This window comes from Elaeis guineensis, chromosome 1, assembly GCF_000442705.2.
Source record: "Elaeis guineensis isolate ETL-2024a chromosome 1, EG11, whole genome shotgun sequence".
Taxonomy (NCBI): Eukaryota; Viridiplantae; Streptophyta; class Magnoliopsida; order Arecales; family Arecaceae; genus Elaeis; species Elaeis guineensis.
Genome location: NC_025993.2, coordinates 43343920 through 43355572, shown reverse-complemented (window position 1 = coordinate 43355572; position 11653 = coordinate 43343920). Strand labels below are relative to the sequence as shown.

Genomic DNA, 11653 nt, shown 5'->3' with positions numbered 1-11653 from the left:
TCCACGCACCCCCACTCCCCCAATGTGTGCCGTCGCTTTATGCCCCCCCAAACCCTCCTCCTCTCACTCCCAGCAGTCATTGCTACTCCGCGCCACCCCCCCACCCCAGTCCTCCTCGGTCTGCGGCTTCTCCATATCGCCACTCTCATCTTCTATTGCTTGTGGCTCTCCGTATTCACCATCACACCCCCTTCTTTCGATGACCCAAAAAAAAATAATTTAATTATAATATAAAATAATTTTAATTTTTAAAATATTTATTATGTTATTATATATAAAAATATTTTACTGAATTTTAAATGATATATATTTAATTTAATAATAAAAATAAATAAAAAATAAAAATATACTGGAGCATCGTAGTAAAACCCAAAGTATTATTATCAAAAGAAGAATGGCATCTTTTGTAGTTTTATCCAATTAAGATGTCTCTTCCCTTTCTTCGTTCGCTACGCCCCCGTCGTCCCCGCTCCCCCCCCTCGCCCGGGCCTTTTTCATTGTACCTTAGCAAACGCAGTTCCCATACCTTTCCCAAATCCCAAGAAAGATGTCTCAGCTCAGCTCTTGCAGCGGTCTGCTTCTATTCTCTAACTGCACCTTCTATTTCCTCATCTCTTGTCTCTTTGTAATCCTCTTGAATTGCCAAGGCTCCAATGCCTACAAAAACTACACAGTTGGAGACTCTTTTGGCTGGTACGATAACCTCATGGTGTCCAAGGTTAACTACCAGAAATGGGCCGCTGGCAAGAATTTCAGCCTTGGAGATTTCCTCAGTAAGTCCACAATTCCAAACTCCAGAACCAAAATGGGATAGTTTTCTGTTTATAGCCATTGTTCTGTTTCCCTGGTTGATCTTGTGGGCTTTTGACTGTCTTTATCTTTCATTTTAATGGCGTGATGACAACAAATGTTACTATTTTGTGATATTCCAAGGGTTCTCCTTTTCATTGTCTGCTTCCCCTAATTTTGGAAACAATCCCATCTTTTTCATTGTTTGTGGATTTATAATTTGAAATTTTTGCTAACATAAATTGGAAATAGGAAACTTCTTTGTTTTTAAGAGTGAGTTTTCTGCTGCAGCTTTTCTTTATAGTGCACAATATCATTCATAGGCTCTCCTGAGTTCTGTTTAACAACACAATAATTTCAATCATCAGTTAGCTAATTGGTTCCACCTACTTTAGTTCATATCTTCCTCTATCCTTGTGTCCTATTCCTGCAATCAGAGGGAAAAGTATATTGCATTTTTTGAGAGAAATTAGGAAAACAAAAAAAAAAAAAAAAACCCTCCAAATTAGAAGGATTAGCTGCAAATTGGAAGGTTTCAGATGCATCAGAAGGCTTAGGCAATCCCTTCCTTCTCTCTCTCTCTCTCTCTCTCTGAGGAAAAACTAAAGAGCTTAGGCAATCCTGTGGTGGATATGAGGTGGACTTCCCCAACCTAAATTATGACTGAAGTCTTTCCTTGCAGTTAATTGTTAGTTCATGATATCCTGTAGGAGTTTTTAGGTTGCTCTGATCCCTCTGTTCCCAGTGACTCTCCTCTCTGGAAAGGGAGTTTGTTTCGGTCTTCCTGGGTGTTTTTATTGTTATGAAGCTGGTTAGGCCTAGACCAATCATTCTCTCTGAATAAAATATTCTCTAGGGGTTCCATGGATTATTTTTTATGCCAATCAAATTGGCCAAAAGTGGGAAAAAAGAGTTTCCAACAAGAAAGGGTTATGGTAGAGCTGGGCTGCAGCCTAATTCCTTCTGCTCAAAAAAAACAAAAAAGGAGAAATGGTTAAATACAGCATTGTAAACTAAAATCTTGACCAGCCTCTCAAACTGTTAGCATGTAATTCTTTTCACTCTTGCCATTGGACTAATGAAATGCTCTGCATGATGAGTTCCTTTGTCATTCAAGTTCTGAGAAAATGGCAGTTTTCCTTTCCTATTTAACCTACTTGGCAGCAGACTTTAATATGATGGTGTCAATTTATGATCAAGATCAACTTATTTCGAGCTACATAATGGAGTTTAAGATTGTCTCCTAACTTACTTTCGGAACTGTGCTCCATGCAGTATAGATGTGTAGGTTTATTTTATATGTTTTACATGTACCGGATAGCTGTCCGACCACCATCTGAGCCCCAAATGCTTGTCCAGGCACTATCATCAGAACATTTATTTGTTTGGCATACCTTGCAAATGTGTGATTATCAATTATCTTTGATCTGTTTCATTTCAGACATGATATCAGCTTAGAGATGTGCCATATTGAGTAGCCATATATAGGACCTCCCTTCCATGACATGGCAATGTAATCAAAGACTTGATGCAAAGCCCAACCTTGCCACAAGGCCCTTCAATTCAGAGGTAGCAGGTCCAGCCTAAATGCCTTCGCAATGACTTGATGCAAAGACCAACCTTGCCACAAGGCCCTTCAATTAAGAGGTAGTAGGTCCAGCCTAAATGCCTTCGCAATCTCTATGCTCTGTAAAAGTGCATCATGAATGTGTCAAGCAACATTCCAATGGCGTTCTTTTTCTTTTTCTGTCGAGAATAAGTAGAGGGAGCAAGCTCCCTCATCATTTCATTTGTGATGATCCTAAAATCTTAAAGCAGCTTTCTAACGTTTGACACCATGACCTCCTATAAACAGAAAGAAGCGTCAGCTTTGTCGGTGAGCAAGTCTGTTTCAGTGTCACTGCATATGATGTTGATATGGCAACTAAGCAGCTGACATAATTAATGATTTGTGGACTAATCCTGGACAGTGAAAAGGTTGGTGAAGATAATCTTAGGTTTCAACTCAGCAAATGGTTGTCAAATGATCATGATTATGTTTCCAAACAGGTTAATTAATCCTGTGACCGTACTAGATATGTTCTTTTGGATAGAGTTTTATATTCAAAATTAGTAAACAAATGATTCCATCTCCAATTGCTGGACTACACACTTTTGCTGTGTCAACCAAGTGTATTAACAATTATGCTTATACCTAACAGCTTCTTTGTTTATGCAAAGATGCTTAATTCTAATGAGAAGGCATTTTCCTGCTATATAGTTTTCAACACAGACAAGAATCACACAGTGGTCCAGACCTACAATGCAACCACCTACAAGCATTGCGACTACAACGATGCCGAAGATGATGACACAATGGAATGGTCTGCTGGAGAGCCAGAGTTCAGCAAGGAAGCGGTGACCGTCGCAGTGCCACTACTCAAAGAAGGATTGACCTACTTCTTTTCAGGCAATTATGATGGCGAGCAATGCCGGCATGGACAGCACTTCAAAATCAATGTCAGCCATGGACAGGGATTGCCTCCAAGCCTGAAGAGCCCATCGGTGGCACCTGCACCGACCAGCCCGGATGATGAGAATTTGGTGCCTGACACTGTAGTTCCCTCCAACTTCAATAATCCAGCAGACATCAGCTCTGTTAATGCAACATCAGGGGCTGGTGAAGATCTGCGCAAATTAGGAGGGAATGAGGGTGGGAGGTTGTTTTTGGGGTTGGGGCTTATCGGCGCTTTTCTGTTCTATTGATGAAACTGAGATTAGTTGCGTTTCTTTAAGTATAGCTTTTTTTTTATTGAATTTATTTCTCATAGTTAGTTGTTTGGGGTATGGTGTGGTGCTGAATTTATGTTTGGTTGATTGGATGTCTTTCATTTGTATATGAAAATAATAATGCAGTTATATAATCTTATTTAGTTTTTGATTAATTGTGTTTATTATGAATGGTTATCATGCAGTGGAAAAGGATTACTTGTGTGAAATGAGCAACATATGATAATTCTTTTAGGAGCCGACCATGATATTTGATAGGCTTGGGTTTGGAAGTTGGACCAATTTGTTGATAGTAGACCAAGGTTAGTTGCATGAGCATAACTTTGGATCCAGGCTGTGCCAATTAACGAACATATAGTTTCATTTGAATAAGCAATTGTTTCATTTAATATTGATAGAAGCAGTGCATCTATCTAAGTCAATAAAAGAACTTAGCAAGTGATTTTAACTTGCCAATATATTATTAGATGAACATGTTTTCCCAAGAGCTGGAAAAAATGTTGCATTCATTGGATTTAACATAGTTTGATCCAAACACAACTTGACTGTCATGCTGCACAAGAGAGAACGCTTGCAGTGACATACCACTTAAATCAATGTCACCTTGTTCACATGGTTTAGACTCTGGCCAAGGATTTACATCTCTCCATATTTTTGTTAGTTAGTCTAACATGAGTGAACTGAATGCGGTAAATAAGTTCATCCATAGTCTTGAATATGAAATCAATACACTCCTGATAATTGCCGAAGTTTAATCGTTTCCTGCTGGGCTTCTACGACGTTTCCCAGGTCGTTTTTTTCTTTTTGTCGTTTTGTGGGGGGGGCGGGGGGGGTGGGTGCGGGCAGGGGGAACGGGGGGGTGGGGGGCCGGGTTTTGGGGATGCGCTTTTGGGACCGAAACTGAGACTTCTTTTGGTCATCATCGGTAGAGGGTGGTGGGGCCGAGTTAAGGAAGAAAGAGAGGGGTGCTGAAGGCAGCGGAGTCCTTTTACTTTTTGTCTCGGGTGGTGATAAATGTCCAGAATTTTCTTATCTTTTCCTCTCTTATTTCATGCCTAAAGCAGCGAGGAATTCTCTTCTTAGCCCATAAAGGATGCTCCTTTAAATAAGGAACGAAGAAGAACTAACAAGGGACGCCAACACTTAGTGTCACTTTATTTTCTTCGGTGATTTAATTCACTACAGTAGAAGTTGTTGGGAATTTAAGAAGCAGGACTCCTCCTCTGCATGCAAATTCTAAAGCACCATTTGACAGTGCATCCCATGAGAAAAAATATGGAATAAATTATCATGACTATCCAAAAGATTTAAAATTTAGTAAAAATATCAAAATTATCATTCCATGGTAAGTTACCATAAAATTCAATTCTTCGATTACACAACATCCAAAAAAATCATGGGTATGAAAATATGTCAAACCCAAATACTTATCCATATGTATCTCGATCCGATGATGATGACTCAGTTGATGAACTAGTAAGAAATCTTTTTTCTACTGTTCATTCCTGCTCTGATCAGAGACTCTAAGAGTCATCATCCTATGAGATCACATAGGATGTTCTCTCCTCCTACAAGAAGTGATCGATTCTTTATTGACCACTCATAATCTCCATGCATACTTCACCATACTCAGAATATCCCACACACATCTCAAAGTGGTGTGCTAGAGAATAAATCAAAGTAAGGATCCATGTACATAAGGTACCATGATGATCTCAGGTCAAAGGATCACATGCACCACTCCCACTGAAGAACCATTTGTTGACATACTGTAAGGCTCTATCAGACATTCTTCCTGCAGGTCAGTTCAGTGAACTCATTTTCTAATGAGCACCTACATCCTTGTATTAGTGTCACCATACAAGTGATTGTGAGATCAACCACCCTCTCCATCGAGCAACATAGGATGTATCAGTCTTATCGGTATCATCGATCTCTAACTCGATAATCCAATGACTAAGAACATTTTAGATTGGAACTATCAAAATTTTAGATCTCACTGATATGATCTCATCATGGTCCTAAAATCATTGCCCTAATCTATAGGGTTTATCATAATCATAAAAATATGATGCAGTAAATGATAAAACATAATACCTCATGAATAAAATAATTAATATAATGTAAATGAGTAGAAACCTATGCGATTGACTTGTAGGACACTATTCTTTCGATCTTCCATTTATACTAAAGCCAATCGCTTCTATACCCGATGCTCATGCAATCAGGATGGCGATCACACTACTACTGTGTAAGGTTTAGTGAACTGATCCATTATTATGTTCTTAATATTAACTCCTTTTATGATCAAATCATAAATGAGGTGAAAGTGTCTAGGATGTGCGTAGGTACCTAGTGAGACCACACCCAATTCAGTAATGAATCGTTTCATCTGAAAATTTTTCTTAGCAATTCTTACTAACAGCATTTAATTGAGTCAAAACACAGTTCGCTGCTTGGAACTCTTTCAATTCATTGCTTCTTTAGTACTTCTCAAATACTTTGAGAATACTTTTCACAATTTTTAAAAGCTCCTATCATAGATTTGCTTGAAATCGACGATTATGTACAAGACATAAATCTCATCAGGCTTAGTACATTGAATATATGGGTAAGTAAACTTCTTTACACCCATTCATGTTGAACCGCTTCAACATAAATTTCATGTACCTAGATTGGGACAAGCCTAGTATCCACTTATATCTATCCCTATAGATGCCTAGTATATTGGATGCTTAACCCAAGTCCTATTCCATGAAAATTTTTGTGATAGGCATATTATTGATCGAGTGCAATATCGGGACTACCTTCCCAATAAGCTATATGTCACCTACATACATAACCAAGAAGTTAGTGAGACACCCACCTATTTTCTTATTCACACATATGGTTCATCTATATTTTGATAAAGTCAAATATTTTGACTATCTCATCAAAAATAGAAGTACTATCTTCTCAATACCTACTTGAATTCATAAATACATTTGCTCTCCCATTAGAGATAAATTCTCTAGATGGTTTGTGGCAATAGCAAAAATCCAAATTGATATCCCTGATAGCAACCTGTTGGGTTGTACCCATAGATGCTTCAATCAAAGTCCATACTTGGTTGATGTACAGGGAGTCCATTTCAGATATAATAATTTTAAGTCATCTGTCAGAGTCTCTACTCATGATAATTTTTAAATAGATCAAAAAAAATATTATTCACAATAATGTATGATGTAACATCATTCTCACTAACAAACACATATTTGAGTGGTACATTACATACTCAGAATGATCTTCGATGAGGAAGTGTGTGTCATGATCGTGCCTTATCAATGAGCACATCTGATCGAGGATCAACTTGTGGACATTCCACAGGTTATGATAGGATAGTCCATAGATCTTGAACTTCTCAAGTTCAATTATCCTCCCACTGTCTCTTTAGAAATTTTTTTTTCTAAAAGGTAGCATACCTACAGACAATATCTTTTGTCTAGTAGGGTGGAAGAAATAGTATCTTATACTATTCTTTAAAATAACCTATAAACATATATGAACCTGTTTTAGCACAAACTTATGTACATCAACTCTTTTCACATAAGTTGGGCAACCTACCCTTTTGCCATTTTTATATCTTATATGGAGCGCTCGTAACAGATTTTATTGGTATCTAAATCAGAACAATAATTTCTAGGGCACATTTCTATAATGAGAATTAAAATTTATGAAGCATATTAAGGAACACACCATATCTCATATGAAGTGTCCATTTCTGGATCGAGAAATCATTAGCCTTCGAATATCCATATGTTCAAGACTTAATACCTTGCTTGTCCTGAGATATGTGACCATCATATATTTATTTCTTATTCTTATTAATATGAATAATAACATCATTGAGTGATAAAAATATGAGACCATTATCATTAATTCATAGCCATAAAATTTATCAGAAGAAAAGTAACTTTTACTCTTTACATTAATTTTAAAACTATGCTATAATAGTAAAAGATTTGAAATAATATTTTTAATAAATTCAGGCATATAACAATGATCTACTAGTTTCTAAACCTTACTAGAAGATAAAATAAGTTCCTACAATCTTAGCATGAATAGACTATCCATCAGTGCCAAAAGGCAAGCAGTCATCTCACTTCAGCTTTATAGATCCAGCAACACTTTGCATAAGTGGAACCTATATAAGATATCACATACCTAAAAAATTTAAAAGTTAAAACACTCAAATGATAATTAGTTTGTATCATATATAAATTATTAGTAGATGCAACTTTTGCATCTTGCTACTACTTCACATTTTATAAGACAACTCTTATAATTTATCTCTAATATTTATTTTTACTGTAATAAAATTAGATACCCTTAATGAAGACATTCTTCACCTTCTTTTCCTCAACCATTCTATGAAGTTCGATCAATTTAAAAAATATCCTATGCAGTGATAGTAAAGATGCTGTTGGGTTCTGACCATGCAGTAAAAAATAATTTTTAAAATTTTTAAAATCAAGCAAGTCAATAGCTTTAACAATTAAAACTATTGAGCCGAACTCAAAACCCTAAAATCACCTTGCCGATATCGATAAAATAAAACAAGCATGCAAAAAAGAATAAAATTTTTATTTCACCAAAAAGGATAAAGTGGCATGTTAGTGTTCTCCATGAGAGTCCAAAGTAGAAGCTCTCTAATGGTGATCCACATGAAAGTTAGCTAAAGTCCTTTCTAACCGGTGCGCTGCCACAACCTTATCTTCTAAAGAATACTACCGACTTTGAACTTATGGTACAATCACACCAAAATTCAGTTACTTTCGAACTTACTACCAGAACGACACCAAGAAGACACTCTTCAGATGTCTCATAATTTAGGATTTGATTTTTAGCTCCAACATATGAAAAAACCAAACCCTAGGGTACATTAGCAACACTTGCTAAAAATCTCACCACCCTTCTTGCAAACTTTGCTGCTCAATTTTCCCTTGCCCTTTTCTTAAATTTTTTTTAAATTTTTTTTGATGATTTTTATATCTCTAATATTTAGTTTTAATCTAAAATCATAGTAGGTAGCCATGTGGGACATCCCGTACATATAGGGGACCAAAAGACATGTCATGGGATGAAGGGGCACCAACCTTTGGTGCTCCATCTTCTCATGTGGTGAATAAATTCACTGTGTAGAATTTTTGATGCATGAGAGACTTTTCACAGAAGGACTCTCCTTCTTCTATGTGCCATAAAAATCTCACTTAAATTTGGTGACAAATCAAAGGACTTCTAGTTGAGTAATTAAGGCAATGCATATAGTTAAGAGCCTTCATGAAGAAGGACTCTCCAACTTCACATGCTAATTTGAGGTGGGGCGGCATTTATTTTTGGTGTGGGTTCTAGTGGGCATAGAGGAGTCCTTCTCCACTTGAAACTCTTTTAAGTTGGATAGAAAATCAATTAAGATAGACCCAATCCCATTAGGTCAAAGACAACTGGTCTAGGTTAGCTCAAACACTTTCATCTAAACCAATTTAGGAACTTGGGTTAATACAATGTACTAGCATATCAAATTAACTCATAAAATTTATATTAAATTTTAATTAAATTAGATCAAGATTAAATCCCAAAGTGTGTGACCTATTGAGTTCTAAATCTAGCCAGCAGTGGATCAAGACTTTCAACGTAACCCTAATTCGATGAGATTAGATCACCCGAAGAGTCCCAATCAACTTGGACTCTTCCAAATTGATTTCAAAATTAAACTCTTTTAATTTTGATGAGTCCACAAGTCAAGATTGATATCTAGCAATATGTCATGACTATCCAAAAGATTTAAAATTTTGATAAAAAATTATCAAAATATCCTTCAGTGGTAAGTTACCGTGTAATTCAATCCTTCAGTCAAACAACATCCCTGATGAGCTGTAGGCATGAAATATGTCAAACCCAATCACTTATCATTATGTATCTCAATCAGAAGGTGATGATTTAGTTGATGATATATTAAAAATCTTTTTTTAATTATCATCCTGCTTTGACCAAAGACTTCCGAATCATCGATCTATGAGATCACATAGGAATTCACTCTCCTTATTAGGAGTGACTGATCTTTTATTGATCACCCACAATCTCCATGCACTATTCATCATATCCAGAATACCTCATATAAGGATCAAAGAATCAAGTTAGGAAGTAAACCAAAATATGGATCAAAGTACATAAGGTACCATGGTGATCTCAGATTAAAGGATCACTTACACAACTCCCACTAGAAAATCATCAGTTGACATATAAATAAGACTCTATCTGATATTCTCTCGTAGGTTAATTCAGTGAACTCATTCTCTAATTAGCATCCATATCCTTGTATTAGTGTTACTACACAAGTGGTTGTGAGATCAACCACCCTTATTTCTGAGCATATATAGGACATGCTAGTCTTACCGGTATCATTGATCCCCAACCCAATGTACCAATGACTAAAAATACTTTAAGTCATGGCTATCAAAAATTTAGATCTTACTAGCGTGATCTCATCATGGCCCTATAACCATTATCCGGACCTATGAGGTTTATTATAATCTTAAAAAATAATAAGATGCAGCACATAATGAATCAAAAATATCTATTTTATTAATAATATAAATATCAATTATATGAGTCTGAAAGATAAATTACAATAAACATCTAATCGTATTTCCTATGCGATTGGCTTATAGAGTATTATTCTTTCAATCTCCCGTTTGCACTAAAGTCAATCGCCCCTATACTTGATACCCATGCTATCAAGGTGGCAATCAAACTGCTGTATTGACAAGGCTTTAGTAAATGGATTCGTTATATTATTTTTGATGTTAACTCACTTCACGATCATATCGCATCTTTCGACTATCTTTCGAATGAGGTGAAACCGTCTTAGGATGTGCTTGAATTTATGATGAGACCTTGATTTTCTGGCTTGAGCAACTGTCCCAGTATTATCACAATAAAGGGACACTGATTGTTCATTTTCTGAAATCACACCTAACTTTATGATAAATTTTTTCATCCAGACGGCCTCCTTAGCAGCCTCACTAGCAGTAATATGCTCAACCTTAGTGATCGAGTCAGCAACAGTTTGCTGTTTGGAATATTTTCAACTTACTACACTATCATATAGAGTGAACACATATCCAGATGTAGATTTGCTATCATCCGGATCAGATTAAAAATTAGAATCTATATAACCTTCTAGTTTTAAATCAGATCCATCATATATTAGAAAAACATCTCTAGTCCTTCTCAAGTACTTGAGTATATTTTTTACAGCTTTTCAATGATCCTTTTCGAGATCAGCCTGAAATCTACTTATAATGCCCAAGGTATAAACCACATCAGGCTTGGTACATAACATAGCATATGCCCAAAGCATATTTCTTTTTTCAGGTATCCTAGGAGACATCTTCTTAGAGAGTTGTATGCCATGACCTATGGGCAAGTAACATCTTTTACTTTCCTCCATGTTGAACCTCTTCAATACAAGATTAATGTACCTAGACTGAGACAAGTCTAGCATTTTTTTTGATCTATCCCTATAGATCTTTATACCAAATATATAGGATGCTTCATCCAAGTCTTTTATGGAAAATTTTTGTGATAGCCAAATCTTAACTGATTGCAACATCAAGATATCATTCTCAATGAGTAGTATATCATCTACATACAAGATCAAGAAGATAATAGCACTCTCACTATTCTTCTTGTACACACAAGGTTCATTCATATTTTTTATGAAGCCAAACAATTTGACTGTCTCATTAAAATGGATGTTCCAGCTCCTTGATGCTTGCTTTAATCTATAAATAGATCTATTCAGCTTGCATACCTAATTTGCTCTCCCACTTTAGACAAATCTCTCTGGCTGAGTCATATAAACTTCTTCCTTAAGATTTTTATTAAGAAAGACTGTTTTGACATCCATCTGTCAGATCTCACAATTATAGTATGCTGCAATAGCAAGCATTATCCGAATAGACTTGAGCATGACTACCGATGAAAATTTTTTTTCATAATCAATACCTTATTTTTATTTGAAATCTTTTGCCACCAGCCTGGCCTTATAGGT

General features: G+C 36.1%; 1 protein-coding gene across 1 annotated transcript; it reads left to right on the top strand.

Moving 5' to 3' along the window:
* The first annotated feature begins 445 nt into the window (after positions 1 to 445).
* LOC105034832 (early nodulin-like protein 18) lies at positions 446 to 3713 on the top strand. Its single transcript, XM_010910129.4, has 2 exons — positions 446 to 773; positions 3050 to 3713. The coding sequence occupies exons 1-2, from the start codon at positions 548 to 550 to the stop codon at positions 3532 to 3534; spliced, it is 711 nt and encodes a 236-aa protein (XP_010908431.1). The 5' UTR covers positions 446 to 547; the 3' UTR covers positions 3535 to 3713.
* Positions 3714 to 11653: the final 7940 nt, after the last annotated feature.